Genomic DNA, 17,678 nt, shown 5'->3' on the forward strand with positions numbered 1-17,678 from the left:
GTATATAAGTATATATAAATATATATAAATATATATAAATATATATAAAAATATATATATAGTGAAGTATTACTCAACCATAAAAAAAGAATAAAACCTTGCCAATTCTAACAACACGGATGGACCTTGAGGAACTATACTGAGTGCAGTAAATCATAAAAACACAAATATTGCATGATGTCACTTATATTTGGAGTCAAAAATATCGAACTCACACAGAGTAGAAGAGTGGTTGTCAGGGGCTGAGAGGTAGGAGAAATGGGAAGATTTTGGTCAAAGGATATAAATTGTCCGTTATAAGATGAATAATTTCCAGGGATCTAATGTATAGCACGGAGACTACAGTTAATAATATATTGTATATTTGAAAGCTGCTAGGAGATGGGGCGCCTGGGTGGCTCAGTCGGTTAAGCGTCTGACTTCAGCTCAGGTCATGATCTCACGGTCTGTGAGTTCAAGCCCTGCGTTGGGCTCTGTGCTGGCAGCTCAGAGCCTGGAGCCTGCTTCGGATTCTGTGTCTCCCGCTCTCTCTGACCCTCCCCCGTTCATTCTCTGTCTCTCTCTGTCTCAAAAAAAATAAACATTTAAAAAAATATATTTTTTAAATAAAAAAAAAAAAAGAAAAGCTGCTAGGAGAGTAGGGCTCTAATGTTCTCACCATGAAAACAATAATAAGATGATAATTATGCAAGGTGGGAGAAGGATGTGTAGTCTTACAGCAGCAAGCACTGTGCAATATATACATGCATCACGTCATCACAATGCACACTTGAAGCTTACGCTATGTTGTACGTCACTTTTATCTCAATGAAGCTGGGAAAAAGAACAAAAAAAGGGCAGAATACACAAGTTTTTATCTAGGCTCTGGTTACTGCTTTGAAAAAAATCATGTGTCCATGGACCAGAGAAAGAACGTGAAACATGAGAGAGTCGAATGTCCTCATGATGAGACTGTGCTTCATTTCTCCCTCCTCTGTTTCCCCGATTATGACTATATGTTCAGTCGGTTTACATTCCTTTTAAGGTTTTGAAATTATGTTCAAAATTCCACTTGGGGAGCTTTAGCTCCTGGGGCCTGAGGCACATTCTTCTGAACGATGGGAATGATCCTAAGTGACCCAAAACCTTATCTGGTGCATAGCAACAGGAGAAAAGCTGTAAAGTAATGAGACTGTTCCCCCCATGCAATTCCCCAAACGCTTCTGGTAACCCTTCCCTAAGAAGCATGTCCCTCACATTTCCAGCAGTGCTGCCACCGAACAGCTGGGCAGCCTCCCACATACCTCCTCTGATCAATGTGCTGTGTATGTCTGCAATGCTGGTTGAAAACCTCCATCTTGTCACTTCTTAGTCACAGTACCCATGTCAAGGTATATTAAGAAAAAACTTCCCATTATATGATTCCTTAGCTTACACACAAGAAAGGCAAATATAGAAAATGTCATGTGTCAGAGATGAAAAATCAATACGCTATGAGCAGAAGGCCCATAGCTGCTCAAAGCTGAGCTGAAGAAAAAAATGGAAGGCAGCCTTGGGTGTTTTATTCCAATACTTACTTGGTTTACAAAAATAACCTTTTATCTTTCCCATACAAATATCAGAGCTACAGTCTTATTCAAAGTACATGCATTCCATTGTATCAAGTGATATGTAAATAAAGTCCCAAGGAGTCCACATGTGAAGACATGTCTAACACCCGTCTGATTAACATGTAGGTTTCTCAGGGCATCTCCTAGGGGTCAAGGACAGGATCCACTCAGTGCTCTAGAAACCGCTGTATGTTTAATTTCTTTCATTTATTTTAAAACTTGCGGTTCCTTTAGGACCATTTTGCCCAGGATTCATCAGGTGCTATCTACCCAAAATAAGCATCAAGAGTTGCTATCACCTCAAATGACTGAGTGCTTAGATTTTGATGATGAACAGCATGAATATATCCATATTTAGGAATGCAACAGAGTTCTTTAATGAGATCATGAGTATGTCACAAGCAATGCAATCATTAGTCAAAACAAAACTGTACTCAATTGGCCAAAAGATAAATGGGGGTGGGGGTCATCAGGACCCGGCCAGGGTATATAAAGGCCCCAGAGCAGGAGGGAGGCATTCACACCTGACAACACCCGAATCCTCTCACCCCTCCGACCCAAACCAGCCCCAGACACCACCATGTCCGGCTCCTGCTGCGGCTCCACCTGCTCCTCCCTGGGCTGCGGGGGAGGCTGCTGCCAGCCCTGCTGCTGCCGCGACCCCTGCTGCTGCCGCCCCGTGAGCTGCCAGACCACCGTGTGCCGCCCCGTGACCTGCACCTGCCGCTGCACGCGCCCCATCTGCGAGCCCTGCCGCCGCCCCGTCTGCTGTGACCCCTGCTCCCTGCAGGAGGGCTGCTGCCGCCCCATCAGCTGCTGCCCCACGTCCTGCACGGCCGTGGTCTGCCGCCCCTGCTGCTGGGCCTCCACCTGCTGCCAGCCCATCTCTGTGCAGGCGCCCTGCTGCCGCCCCCCCTGCTGCCAGCCTGCCCCCTGCCGCACCACCTGCAGGACCTCCTGCTGCTACTAAGTGCACGGTCTAGAACAAGCAATCAACCTTCTGAGTCATACTCCTTTCTCTACCTAAGAAACCTCCTGCCCTAAACCATCAAGACCCCAAATCAACCAGGGTTTGAATGGAGATCCAGGCTTACCTATTAAGACTTGAGGTGTTCTCAAGTCTTTGTAACAGTATCAACTCCCTTCTTCCCACCTTAGATCTTAGGTCTTGTGGCATGTTTGTTTTCTAATAAACTTCTCTTCTTTGGCCTAGCAAACCCATATTTGGTTTTTCTTATTTATTCTAACGTTTTTCACTAATTTTAAATATAACGAAATGTACTGACTGCCTACCATCTGCAAGTCACAGACTGTATGGTATACAATAGAAATTAAAGTGAGTTAAAAATATTCCCCTCTTCAAGAAACTTCTAGGGAGATAAATGAAATTCACGATAATGCACCTAAAAATTAGAAAATGAAAAAAAAAGTACAACATACTTTGGTGTGTCAAAATATCACTACTGACTGGGGAGAACAAGAAAGACCGAAAAGGAAGCTAGCATTTTACAGAAGTTAAGATTTCAGCATGCAGATCTAAAGGAAGATGTCATTTTCACTGGTAACAGTATGCACTAAGGTATAGAAAGAGGGCTTGTTCAGAGGATACTTTGGCTGGGAACACAGGATACATGTAGAATAACAGGGGAAGATAAATTTGGGAAGTGTGTGTGCTTTGAATAGTAACCAAAGTAGTATGCCCTTAATGCAGTAAATACTAAGGAGTTGTTGAAACCCTTGGGGCAACTGAATGGCATGACAGGCATTGGGCATCAGGATGATTCCTATGGTAGTTGTTTATCAAAAAGGAAGGCCAAAGGCTAGACAATATAATGGCTATAAGAAACAAGTCAAGAGGCCACTGAACTGGTCCAAGTGATAGTACGAGCTGAACTAGGATGATAGCCACGGAATAAAGAAGACATAAAGAGTATGTCAGACATAGAAACCCAGAAGGCGTATTACCTAATATGAATGTGGGAAACAAAAAACAATTAAGAATCAAATGTGTTATTGCAGCTCTAGGGAAAACTCCTCTGATCAGAAGACACTTAAAAGAATCTTAACATATTTATACTTATTTACTGTGTGTTTAAAGTTACTACTCCAGAGCATTTCTGCCTGTAGCTACTATTTCTATTCTTGGACTATTATAAAACATTTTTTGAAAAAGGAAACAAAGAGGGTTTTTTTTTAAAGTTTATTTACTTATTTTGAGAGAGAGAGAGCACAGGCAAGGGGCAGAGATAGAAAGAGGGACAGAGAGAATCCCAAGTAGGATCCATGCTGTCAGCACAGAGCCCAATGTGGGGCTCAATTCCACGACCCTGAGATCATGACCCAACCTGAAATCAAGAGTCAAAAACTTAACCAGTTGAGCCATCCAGGCACCCTGAGACAAAGAGTTTTAAGAATTAACTGCTCCTGGAAAATAGCATTGTGTAAAATAAAGTAAAACAGCTATAACTGATGTAGGAAGGAGAGACAGGAGTTTTATACCCTGCTCTGCTGGCTGTGTACTGTCTGACTAAAGCAAGTCATTAAAATTTCCAAAAGGCAGCCACTCCTAGACTCAGTAGTATTCTAATATCAGCAAATGCTGAAAAGAAATAAAAACCAGTCTGGGGGCACCTGGGTGGCTCAGTTGGTTAAGCATCCCACTCTCGATTTCAGCTCAGGTCATGATCTCACAGTTCATGAGATCAAGCCCCTCATTGGGCTCTGCACTCACAATGCAGAGCCTGCTGGGGATTCTCTTTCTCTTTCCCTCTGCCCCTCACCTGCTTGTGCTCATAGGCCTCTCCCTCTCTTTCTCTCTCAGAATAAATAAACACTTTCAAAAAAGCAGTCTGTATTACAACATCAGTGTTCCAATTTAAAACTATGAGGATGGATGGTAATATATTTGACTCTTTTCCTTGATTCAGCCCCCTTATCAGTATTATAATGATTCATAAACTAGAGCAAGATATGAAGCAGACAGACTGAATCTGGCTTTCTGCACAACCCTTTAGTGCTCTGGGTAAAATATGATGACTTAATAAACATTTGCTATTTATAAAAACAATGATGTCAGTACCTATACAATTAAATGTTTGGACAGATGATTTACTAAGTTTTTGATCTCTGACATTTGAGGATTCCTTCAACCATTTTTCAACTTCATACCTACAGTCATGGTTATCACATGACATGAACATCTTTCTTGACACTGGCATGAATCACATTCTAATGTAATTCTCTCGCTGTACAAACCAATACCTCCATCTCATAAAAAGCTAACTATGTGAGTGTTAGTTTTTATTCAAGATGTGATGTTTTTATTCAAGATTGGAAGGAAGGGACAAACCTACCACAAATAACAATAATAGGCTCTTTGGCCACCACTTTTTTTTTCATTCCCCCCATATAACCCTAAACAGCAAATGGAAAATGATATTCTTTATTTTGGCAACCACCAAAATTATTTCAAATTTGTTTTGCTGAAATGTATACCCAGTTCTCTGGCTGTGTACTGTGCAAATGGAGAAAGTCACTAACTTCTCCAAAATATAGCCATTCCTAGACTCAACAGTATTCTAACATCAACTCATGCTGAGGAGAAATTAAAAGTGGTCCATACCACAACATCAACCCATTTACACTTATACCTCAAGTGTAAAGTACACTTAATCTCTTTTCACTTATACCTATTGAATGATATTTGACCATCCCTTTCCTACCCTGCCTTATAAACACTGTGATCCAGAAGAAGCATTTCTTAACGTCTACTTTTTCTCTTAGTGATTCCCCTTCATAAATTGGATTGTCATGCTCTTTGGTCTAACATCCTTTCATAGGACACAGGGTGTAGTTACATGAAATGACATAAACTGAAAACAAATCCCACCTTTGAGAAATAAATACAGTCTAGATAATCCACAGACCAGTGATTTTTATCTTTCATAGAAAAATATAAATTACACTTAAAATTTTGTGGGATATTTTCCTAATGGCTGTTATCAATTTTAGCCCTTCTTTTAAATTCAGGCCAATAAAATATCCACAGTAAGTTGCAATAGAACAGTTTTTGTTCTATGTATCCTCCTGAGTGGTGTTTTCTCAAGTATGAATGTGTGGAGTTCAGGAGAGATCACTGAAATTGGAGACCATTTTCTGGAAACTAAATGCATTTCTATTAATGTGAAGTTTATCAGTTTCTATCTGTCTGATTATAGAGACTATAATCTTATTAATCATATATAATGGAAAATAGTCTTACATAAATAGCAGTCAATTGTTAACATTTTTTTCTGGAGACTTGAATTTTGGTAAATATGACCCCCAAATTGTGTCATCTTATCAGTGAGAGTCACTTGGTCAGGTGATGTGACCATAAATGCAGAATGGAAGCTGAGACTTGAGGAAAAATTACAGCATTGCGTGGAAATGAAACAACAACATTTCTACCAAGGATGGACACGTTTAGTGAGTATTAGCTTAGCAATAAAGGAAAAACTAATTTGGGGATGTAGTTAAAATAACAGTATTTGAACAATCAAAGGGCTCCGGAAAAGCTTGTTTAAGGAGTAACAGGATAAAAATGTTGTCCATCACAAAACAGGAACTGGCCAAGGCCTATAAAAGGCCCAATGTGGAAGTGACCAGCAAAACACAAAAAACTTCTCTTAGCAACCCAACTCTCAGCCCAGCTCCTGACACCATGGCCTGCTGCTCCACTAGCTTCTGTGGATTTCCCACCTGCTCCACCAGCGGGAACTGTGGCTCCAGCTGCTGCCAGCCCAACTGCTGCCAGAACAGCTGCTGCCAGCCCAGCTGCTGCCAGCCCAGCTGCTGCCAGAACAGCTGCTGCCAGAACAGCTGCTGCCAGAACAGCTGCTGCCAGCCCAGCTGCTGCCAGACCAGCTGCTGCCAGCCCAGCTGCTGCCAGAACAGCTGCTGCGGGACCGGCTGTGGCACTGGTGGCGGCCAGGAGGGTGGCTGCGGAGCCGTGAGCTGCCGCGTCAGGTGGTGCCGCCCTGACTGCCGCGTGGAGGACACCTGCCTGCCCCCCTGCTGTGTGGTGAGCTGCATCCCCCCCACCTGCTGCCAGCTGCACCACGCCCAGGCCTCCTGCTGCCGCCCGTCCTACTGTGGACAGTCCTGCTGCCGCCCTGCCTGCTGCTGCTACTGCTGCCAGCCCAGCTGCTGCCAGCCCACCTGCTGTGAGCCCACCTCCTGCCAGTCCACCTGTTGAAAATCTCTTTCTAAAGGAATCCTAAGAAACTGGCACTTCAAAATGAGGCAATGTAGAGTCCCGATGAACTTCTGAGCTCCAATACCCATAACACAGCTTGCAAATGGCTACAAAATTTCCTAAGATGTAAATTAATTTATAATCGAAAACCAAAAATATTTCATAAACCTGGACACGAACAGAAGTCCTACAAGGTTAAGAGGAATGTATACAACTTTTACTATAAATACCACCTGAAATAGTTCAACAGCTCATTGGATTTGGGATTTAATAAAATTTTTATTCTTCAATGACAAAGTCATTGTTGGAGCTTTCTTTTCTTTGGAATTTGTTATTGATATTGGGGTATTTGGATTTTTCAAAATCTCAGTAACTGTGGTATGGCACTATGGTGTTTCTTTATTTTTCCCTTTTTTAAAGGTCTTTAAAAAATGGTTTTCCTTTGTTTTACCATTAAATGGTCCAATAGTCTACAGCCAAAATCTATGGTAAAAGAATATATCAGTATTAAGGAACTATTCTCCAAGGTCCTCACATGTGCAAATTGACAGGCTAGGTGTTCCAGAAGATCAATTTTACAAAAAGGAATTTTTATGTTATTTAGCTTCTTGAGATATTACCAAATTTATTCATTTCCTTCATATACAATTCTGTGTACAAGCCTTTCAACTATCTGGGATATAAAAGGATAATACATAATTGGAAAGACAGGAAGCATAAGATTTCAAAGTTCTAGCATAAGATATAAAGACATCTCAAGTTCTAATCCCCACTTTGTAACTAAGAACCCAAGCATTCTTATTTTTTTTAAGTTTATTTATTTATTTTGAGAGGGAGAGAGAGCGGGGGAGAGAGGAGAAAGAGAGAAAATCCCAAGCAGGCTCTATAACTGTCAGTGCAGAACCCCATGTGGAGTTCAAACCCAGACACTATGAGAGCATGACATGAGCTGAAACCAAGAGTTGCAGGCTTAACCAACTGAGCCACTTAGGAGCCCCGGACCCATGGATTCTGGAGCAAAGCCCTTCACCCGCCTGGGCACCAGGTTAGAAAAACTGGAAAACAAAAGAATTGACATTCATTGCTTACAGCATCCCTGCCAGGCACAGGATGGATTATTTCCTAAACAGGTGATGCACTGACAGTCTCTTCAGACGCCCAATGAGGAAAAATTATTCAATGGTCAAGTAATGTTGCATGCATTTGCACCATGTTGAAGGTTTATAAAACACATCAGAATATTAAAGAAAGCTCTATAACTATTACTCCCAAACTGATTTAGTTGGGGAATACTCCATTCATTACCAACTAGCATCCTGTAACACTAGTGTTCCTCAAAATATACTTTGGAAAATGATGAAAGGGAATTTCAACTGGTGCTTCTACAACATCTATACAATTCGTTCATGTACCGTGAACTAGAAAACAAATATTCATCACAAGAATGGATTTAAACGAGCACGAGACTGGCATACACTGTGCCCATTCTTATTCTAATCTCCAGAGAAAGTTCTAGAATGAAGCAAGGATCAAATAAAAAAATACATAATAAGAACTTCCATTTTGATGGATAAAATCTTTGATTATAAAATCAAAGTGGTAAATCACTGGCTGGAGATAAAGGGGGAATGGGGAGTAATTACTAAAGATTATCAGGTGGTATTCTGGATGATGAAAAAGGTTTTAAACTAGACAGAGGAATGGTAGCTGCATAACAAGGTGGATGCACTAAAGGCCACTCAACTGTACATTTTAAAATGGTTTAGTGTATGTTATGTGAATTTCACCTCGATTTAAAAAGTAAGTAAGTCATGGGGCGCCTGGGTGGCGCAGTCGGTTAAGCGTCCGACTTCAGCCAGGTCACGATCTCGCGGTCCGTGAGTTCGAGCCCCGCGTCAGGCTCTGGGCTGACGGCTCGGAGCCTGGAGCCTGTTTCCGATTCTGTGTCTCCCTCTCTCTCTCTGCTCCTCCCCCGTTCATGCTCTGTCTCTCTCTGTCCCAAAAAATAAAAAATAAAAAATAAAAAATAAAAAAAAATAAAAAAAAAAAAGTTGAAAAAAGTAAGTAAGTCAGGGGCACCTGGGTGGCTCAGTTGGCTCAGCATCCAACTTCGGCTCAGGTCATGATCTCATGGTTTGTGAGTTTGAGTCCCACGTTGGGCTCTCTGCTTCAGCATCCTCATGCCTGATTCAGATCCTCTGTCTCCCTCTCTCTCTGCCCCTCCCCTCCTCAAATATAAATAAACACTTAAAAAAAAGAAAAAGAAGTAAGTCAAAGGGATGGGGTCTTCACTAGCACAACCTTACCAGAATTAGAAAAAGGCATCACCTTTAGGTAGAAACAGTTTGAAGAATACACAGCTTACTGAGCCTACATCATCTTTATATGAAAAAGATTCTCCTTCTTCTGAGTGGACAGAGTCTCCCCCATCAGGGCACAACCCACACATTCATACACAATGTGTCTAAAACATGTTTAACACTCGATGTCCCTCAAATACCACTCTCTTGTCTTTCAATGGGTTAGGATGTACTTTTACTTAGAATGGCTTTATCTCAAAGCACCAAAAGAGCCAGGTTGGCACTCAGAAGAGAAAAAGATCTTATTACTTGATTTAGAGTAAAAAGTTGGGGATGTTCAACTGGTTCCTATATCAACCATGTCTTATCACTCAGGAATCTATGGCAGATGCAACTGAACTAGAGAACTAGTAAAATGGAGCTTAAGGAATTGAAAGAACCCCCAAACTTACAATAAGAAACCTAGTGGGGCACCTGGGTGGCTCAGTCGGTTGGGCGTCCGACTTCGGCTCAGGTCATGATCTCGCGGTCCGTGAGTTCGAGCCCCACATCGGGCTCTGGGCTGATGGCTCAGAGCCTGGAGCCTGCTTCCGATTCTGTGTCTCCCTCTCTCTCTGCCCCTCCTCCGTTCATGCTCTGTCTCTCTCTGTCTCAAAAAATAAATAAACGTCAAAAAAAAATTTTTAAAAAGAAACCTAGAACCATGACACCTTAAAGAAAAATAACTCAATATATTAATATCTATAAACAGAAGGCAGACATTCAATAAGAGACAAACACATCCTTTCTTCTTATGATACTATTGGATCTGGACCCCATCGCTTAAATGAAGTAATGAAAACCAAAGAGAATAAGCCTTGTAATAAAATCATTTTAAATGTAAAGTTACTGGCATTCTTTTCTCCAAGAAGACAATAGATAGTGATTTCCAGCATTTAAACGGTCATAAAATCTACACAGGGAAATATCACAAATTGATTATAACTTGTTACTCTATTTGTATGAAAACCAATCAAGAAGAAATGGAGTAAATAATTTTATTTTCTTGATTTATTTAGGAGAGATAAGGGAATGTTCAGATTAGTCTGCGGCAAAAGAGGAAAATTCTCAAATTTTAAGTGTCATACCTTATGTCATGGTTAATTTTATGTATCAACTTGACTGGGCTAAGGGATCCCCAAACAGCTAGTAAAACATTATTCCTGGGTGTGTCTGTGAGGGTGTTCATGGAAGGAATTAGCATATGAGTCTGTAGAATGAGTAAATTAGATTGCCTTCACCAATGTGGATGGACATCATCGAAATCATTGAGACCCCAAATAGAACAGAAAGGGAGAGGAAGGGCGAATTGTTCTATGGCTTAAGTTGGGACAGCCATCTTCTCCTGCCCTCATACTTCAGTGCTCCTGGTGAGGGCCTCCACATTTGTGTGAGCCAATCCCTCACAATAAATCTCTTTCTATGGATATGGATATATATATATATATATATATATATATATATATATATATATATATATATCCTACTGGTTCTGTTTCTCTGGAGAACTCTGCCTAAAAACACTTATTATTAGCAATTCTCTGAGGGCAGCGAAAGACCAGAAAAATGAAAATTGAGTTAAATTTTGCACCAAGGGAGATGGTGAAAACAGTGCCACAGCAGAAAAGCATAGAAATGGAGACCCAACAGATAACACTACCTATCCCTGGTGCCCTAGTCAGTAGGTATTTCAACTCCTCAAATATCTGAATTTTTTGCAAGGGGAGATAAATGCTTTTAGTATCAAAGATACTGAATTTAGATATGAATTAAATAGCTCCTGAGATTATAATAGGGACAAATCTACATACTCCAAACATCCACAGTGGGAAAATTAGCTAATCGAAGAATCCATGATGTAGACTTGCTTAAGGAGAGGAAGCAAAAAAATCACATACCTTTGAATTCAAATTTGATGTGGGATTTGTAAATGCCTTCATTCTGATTTGGGAAGAATTATGGTCTAAACTCAAAACTGTCATTCCTGAAGAAGCAGAAACTAACACCTGGTATTCTGGTTCAAACTATGTAAGTGGCATTTTAACATCCATTTGCCTGTAACAGAGTCCATACTCAATGAAGGCCAGGTCACCTTTCATTGTACCTGTACAATGTACAAAACCTTCATCTCCAACCTCATCTGCTGCCTCATTCAAACTATTTTATAGTTTGCTAATATCTACAGTAAACTGCATGCTGATCTAACGTACTATGGTATGTCACATGTTCCAGTGTTAATATACTGAGTGTGATTTTTATGCAGTTAAGGACACTTAGATCTATAGGACATCCTAATATCAAAGACTGAATGAAGTCACAAGTCAAGGAGGTCAACCATTTTAGCACACAAAATTTTCTTGAAGCTTGTTATGTAGTCAAAAAAATTTTTTCTCAGAGAAGTTTCTAATAGTGTTATTATTCACCCTAAGCTCTGCATTTCTTCCCTTGAGTTGAAAAACAGTTAAGAGTGGGCAAATTTTTACATCTTTCCTTTACCCTTTGAGTTTCTCTGGAACAATTGCTGACATGGAAAACAGGGTATTGACTGTAGTGGTTGAAGAGTTTAGTTTGGAGTCAGATGGCATAGGTTCGAATTTCAGATTCACCACTTGTTGGTGTGAACGCGAGCAACAGACATAAATCTGCTTGAGGCTCAATTTCCTGACATAGACGATGGGAGATGTATAGGCGGAGTCCATAGGATTGCAGTGAAAATTAAATGAAATGATACGTGCAAAGTAGTCAGAACCACTTGGGCACATACGTGCTCCAGAATCTGTGATCAGTAACAATTCATCCACACTTCTCAGCCCCCCAAAAAGCACCCCTTTGTGGCCAGCTGGATCACTTTGCTTCACAGTCAAATTGAAGATGAGAAAGATAAAGGGGCAGCAGTTGACCCTGGAGACATGTTGCTGGGAATTAAACTGTCATGTGAGACCCAAGAGCTCCATTATCAGGGTCACCAATGAGTAATACTGACACTCTGTAAAGGGGAGGCATCAATTATTCTTAGGGCAATGAGCAAATTTTAACAAATATGGGGGATTATGGGTTATGTACCCAATGAACGCCAATGACTACCTGACTGTGGTAAAGAATCCTAATTGAAGACCAATAAAATGAACTTTTAAAGGCTTTCAGAGGTTGAACAAATAACTCAGGAATAGGGCAATTATTATTCAGAGACAGATTATTTATATACAAACAAGGAAGGCATTTTGAGAATTATGTAAATAATAGCTGGCCAAGGCCTATAAAAGGCCCAATATGGAAGTGACCAGCAAAACACAAAAAACTTCTCTTAGCAACCCAACTCTCAGCCCAGCTCCTGACACCATGGCCTGCTGCTCCACTAGCTTCTGTGGATTTCCCACCTGCTCCACCAGCGGGAACTGTGGCTCCAGCTGCTGCCAGCCCAACTGCTGCCAGAACAGCTGCTGCCAGCCCAGCTGCTGCCAGCCCAGCTGCTGCCAGAACAGCTGCTGCCAGAACAGCTGCTGCCAGCCCAGCTGCTGCCAGACCAGCTGCTGCCAGCCCAGCTGCTGCCAGAACAGCTGCTGCGGGACCGGCTGTGGCACTGGTGGCGGCCAGGAGGGTGGCTGCGGAGCCGTGAGCTGCCGCGTCAGGTGGTGCCGCCCTGACTGCCGCGTGGAGGACACCTGCCTGCCCCCCTGCTGTGTGGTGAGCTGCATCCCCCCCACCTGCTGCCAGCTGCACCACGCCCAGGCCTCCTGCTGCCGCCCGTCCTACTGTGGACAGTCCTGCTGCCGCCCTGCCTGCTGCTGCTACTGCTGCCAGCCCAGCTGCTGCCAGCCCACCTGCTGTGAGCCCACCTGTTAAAAGCAAGGTTGCTGATTTTCAACTTGAAGTTTCAACTTCCAAATCAATTCATGAGCTAATTATTTCCTCCACCACGCCTGGACCACTAACAAATTCCTGAACTGTTATTTGTTTTTTGTGGTGGGGGCTATTTAGGCCTCACAGATCTATCTGATTCCATTCAATTCTGGAAAGACTTTGATCTCTCCCAGTGAGGCCGCCAAAATACAAATTTGACTCAAGAAATGGGACAACCAATTTGCTTTCAGGACACATTTGAATCTACTCTCTGTGATTCTGCCACCAATGCTACGGAAGAACCATCTGTCCTCAGATATGTTCACCTCCTATACTCCACCATCCTGCAAACTGCACTTTTTATGAAAGGGGAATAATATACCAAGGTCTATTAAACTATATCTATTTGGTGCAGCAAATATCTCTTTTTTTCTTTATTGAGTTTATTCATGATATGTATTTCATAGAAAGTCACAAAAGATTTTAATCTGTTTTTGATATCCCACACTGCTTTTCTTATACCATGCTAGGAAATTTGATTACATCTACTAAAGGTTAATGCCATAAAAAGTACAGCAAAGGCAGTCATACAGGGCCTCAGAAGTGGCACAAGCTCTATTTCCATATCCTGACCTCACAAAGAGCTTTCACAACCAGAAAAGTATAGCAGTCAGGAACTCTGAATCCAAAGCCAGATATGATGTTTTTTTTTTTTTTTTTTCAAGTCTCTTAGAGGAATGCTCTTTCAGGCAATCTTCAAACCATGGTAACATATGCTAATATATTACACTCTTCCATTCACATGTAGTCTTGCCTAATAAAGCAAGAGAACCACACATTGGGAAAGCCTCTCTGAGGAAATTCGCTTTTGGTCAGATGGATAACTTTACTCTAATTTTCATCTCAGTTTCTAAACTGAAAGTGAGGATAATAACATATCTACTTTGGTTTAAAATTTTCACTTAGAAATACATTTATTATGCATACACATGCACTCATACATAATACACAATGGATGTATATACGTAACATACAGTGAATTTACACATATTTAAACACAAGCATCAGGAAATGTTTTATAAATCTTGGTAGTTTTTGGACAAGGCTCAGGATTAATTTGTGGTTTCTTGGACTTAGAACTGGAGGGAGCTGAAGATACTCCTTTTTATTAAAAATATTACTTGGGTTAAAATTATAATACTTTATTCATGCAAGGGTTAAAGAAAATCAAGAAATTAGAAAGCATGAATAAAGGATAACATGTAAGCAAGGAACCAATTTCCCTGACATATCTTCTAGAGACCTGATCCAACCCAGAAGACACCCTTGAATAGAATAGAAATGGCAACATGTTTTGTCCTCTTGCTCCTTCTATTTTAACTTCTGACCACTTTCAGGTATCACTACCTAAGAGCTCCTGCTGAGAAAAAAAGTATAAAATAAATGACATGTGACTTGGGTAAGATGCAAATTTGGCTGTTTATCAGTACCATACACAGCCAATCATTCCTTCCTTCCTTTATTCGACAGCATTTCTTGACTGCCTACGTTGAAGATGGTGCAGAAAGCACTACATAGGATTCCAAGGTGAATTAGACATGGTAGATCATACCCTTAAGGAATGAATGAGCCGGGAAAGCAATTCCACAATTTTAGCCCTGGAGGTGTCTGAAAGATCACCTCATTTTACAGATGAATAAACCAATGTTCAGAGAGAGTAAGTCACTTTTTTGAAGTTGCAGAATCACATAATGGCAGAACCAGTTTGAGAAGCTTATTTAGTTTAATTAGCTTAATTTAGTTCTCAGTTAAGGGCTCAGATCGCTGTATCATGTGACCCACCCATAATCACCAAAAGCTGGATTCCTTTAAATTCTCTTTAGCTTGAAATTCTATCATTTTTTTTAATTCAAAAGCACAAACCAAAAACAACTGAGGATGTATCAATAGGGTATGACTGAATAAAGTGTGGTATGATCACACTCTGGAAAATTGCATAGCTATTTAAAAGAATGACTAATAGGTATGGGATAGGGCAAAAAATTAGATGACTTAGATAAAATGAATAAATTCCTAAAATCACATAACCTATCCAAACCAAATCATGAAGAAATAGAAAATCTGAACAGATCTATAACCAGCAAGGAGAATGAATTAGTAATAAAAAACCTCCCAACAAATAAAATCCCAGTACCAGATGCTTCACTGGTGAATTCTACCAAACATTTAAAGAAAAGTTAAAAACAATCATCCTCCAACTCTTCCAACAAATTAAAGGGAAAGGAATACTTCCAAACTTACTCTGTGAGTCTAGCATTACTCTGATACCAAAGCCAAAGACACTACAAGAAGAGAAAACTAGAGACCAATATCTGTGATGAATATTGATGCAAGATTCCTCAAATAGTATCAAACAGAATACAACAGCACATTAAAAGGATTATACACCGTGACCTAGTGGGATTTTATCCTAGAATGCAAGGATGGTTCAACATGCAAAAATCATTGAATGTAATACACTGCATAACAGAATAAAGAAGGGAAAACACATGGTTAATAGATGGAGAAAAAGAATTTGATGAAATTCAACACTCTTTCAACAAAAACAAAAATACTCAACAAACTAGGAATAAAAGGACACTATGTCAGCCTAATAAAAGCCATATATGAAAGCCCACGCTAACATAATACTCAGTGATAAAAGACTGAAAGCTTTTCTTCTAAGATCAGGAAAAAGAGAAGGGTGCCCACTTTTACCTATTCTATTTATCATAGTACTAAAAGTCCTAGCTAGAGAAATTAGACAAGAAAAAGAAATAAAAGGCATCCAAATAAAAAAGAAAAAAATAAAATTGTCTCTACTTGCAGATGACATGATATGATATATAGAAAATCCTAAAGACTCCACCTTACCCCCAAAAATACAATAAGAAAAAAACAGAACCAGTCAACAAAACCAGTACAGTTGGAGGTTGCAGGACACAAAATCAATACACCAAACCAGTTGCATTTCTACACACTAACAACAATCTACCACAAAGAGAAATTAAGAAAACAATCCCATTTACAGTAGCATCAAAAAGAATAAAATAGTTAGGAATAAATTTAACCAAGGAGATGAAAGATCTGTGTACCAAACACTAGAAGTCACTGATGAAAGAGTTAAAGAAGACACAAGTAAGTGGAAGGGTATTACATGCTCATGAATGAGGAGAATTAATACTGTTAAAATGCCCATACTACTCAAAGCAATCTACAGATTCAATGCAATCCTTATCAAGATTATTTTTCACAGAAAGAGGAAAAAAAAACTCCTAAAATTTGTGTGGAACCACAAAAGACTCAGAATAGCCAAATCAATCTTGAGAAAAAGGAACAAAGCTAGAGACAACACATTTCCTGATTTCAAACTATATTACAAAGCTATAGTAATCAAAACAGTATGGTACTGGCATAAAGGCAGTCATATGGACAAATGGAATATAAGAGACAGCCCAGAGAGAAACCTTTACAAATATGGTCAAATAATTTTCAATAAGGGTGTCAAGACCATTACATGGGAAGGGCAGTCTTTTCAAAACGTGGTGCTTGGAAAATTGGGTATCCACATGCAAAAGAATGAAGGTAGATCCTTACATTATACCATATACAAAAATTAACTGAAGATGGATTAAAAAAAAAAACAAACCTAAAGTTAAGAACTAAAACTATAAAACTCTTAGAAGAAAACACAGGAGGAAAGCTTCATGACATTGAATTTGTCAGTGATTTCTTGGATATGACACAAAAAGCATACAAAAGTAAAAAAGTGGATAAACTGAACTACATCAAAATTAAAAACTTCTGTGCGTTAAAGGATCAATGAACAAAATGAAAATTCAATCTATAGAAGGGGAGAAACATTTGCAAATCATATATCTAATAAGAAGCAAATTATCTAGACTATATGAAGAACTTCTACAACTCAAAAACAATTATAAATTGGGCAAGTACATGAATGGACATTTCTTCAAAGAAGATATACAAACGGGGGCACCTGGATGGCTCAGTGGGTTAAGCATCTGACTCCTGATTTTGGCTCAGGTCATGATCTCATGGTTTGTGAGTTTGAGCCCCGAGTCAGATTCTGCACTTACAGTGTGGAGCCTGCTTGGGATTCTCTCTCTCTCCCTCTCTCTCTCTCCCTATGCCCCTCCCCCAATCACATACACACACACACACACACACACACACACACACACACACACACACTCTCTCTCTCTCTCTCTCTCTCTCTCTCAAAATAAATAACTAAACTTTAAAGAAAAAAAATTAAGTTAATCTTTAAAAAAAAAGATATACAAATGTCCAACAAGCATATGAAAGATGTTCCATCTCACTAATCATTACAAAAATACAAATCAAAACCACAAGGACATACCATGTCATACCCACTAGAATGTCTACTCTCAAAAAACCCAGAAAGTGTTGGCAAGGATGTGGAGAAAATGGAACCCTTGTGCACTGTTGGTAGAAATGTAAAATGGTGCAGCCGCTATGGGAAACAGTATGGCAGGTACTCAAAAACCTAAACTAGAACTACCATGTGATCCAGCAATTCCACTTCTAGGTATCTACCCAAAAGAAGTGAGAGTAGTATCTTGAAAAGATATTTCTACATCCGTGTTCATGGCA

General features: G+C 40.1%; 3 protein-coding genes across 3 annotated transcripts; all 3 read left to right on the forward strand.

Annotated features, from left to right (window-relative positions):
• The first annotated feature begins 2,095 nt into the window (after positions 1 to 2,095).
• LOC131498499 (keratin-associated protein 2-3-like) lies at positions 2,096 to 2,810 on the forward strand. Its single transcript, XM_058705810.1, has one exon. It carries the CDS (start codon positions 2,170 to 2,172, stop codon positions 2,557 to 2,559), a length of 390 nt encoding a protein of 129 aa, XP_058561793.1. The 5' UTR covers positions 2,096 to 2,169; the 3' UTR covers positions 2,560 to 2,810.
• A 3,416-nt stretch (positions 2,811 to 6,226) lies between these two features.
• On the forward strand, positions 6,227 to 7,122 carry LOC131498493 (keratin-associated protein 1-3-like). Its single transcript, XM_058705804.1, has one exon. The coding sequence runs from the start codon at positions 6,292 to 6,294 to the stop codon at positions 6,823 to 6,825; it is 534 nt and encodes a 177-aa protein (XP_058561787.1). The 5' UTR covers positions 6,227 to 6,291; the 3' UTR covers positions 6,826 to 7,122.
• Positions 7,123 to 12,463: 5,341 nt separating this feature from the next.
• Positions 12,464 to 13,423, forward strand: LOC131498494 (keratin-associated protein 1-3). Its single transcript, XM_058705805.1, has one exon. The coding sequence runs from the start codon at positions 12,504 to 12,506 to the stop codon at positions 13,005 to 13,007; it is 504 nt and encodes a 167-aa protein (XP_058561788.1). The 5' UTR covers positions 12,464 to 12,503; the 3' UTR covers positions 13,008 to 13,423.
• Positions 13,424 to 17,678: the final 4,255 nt, after the last annotated feature.

Source organism: Neofelis nebulosa, chromosome 16 (genome assembly GCF_028018385.1).
Source record: "Neofelis nebulosa isolate mNeoNeb1 chromosome 16, mNeoNeb1.pri, whole genome shotgun sequence".
NCBI classification, from domain to species: Eukaryota; Metazoa; Chordata; class Mammalia; order Carnivora; family Felidae; genus Neofelis; species Neofelis nebulosa.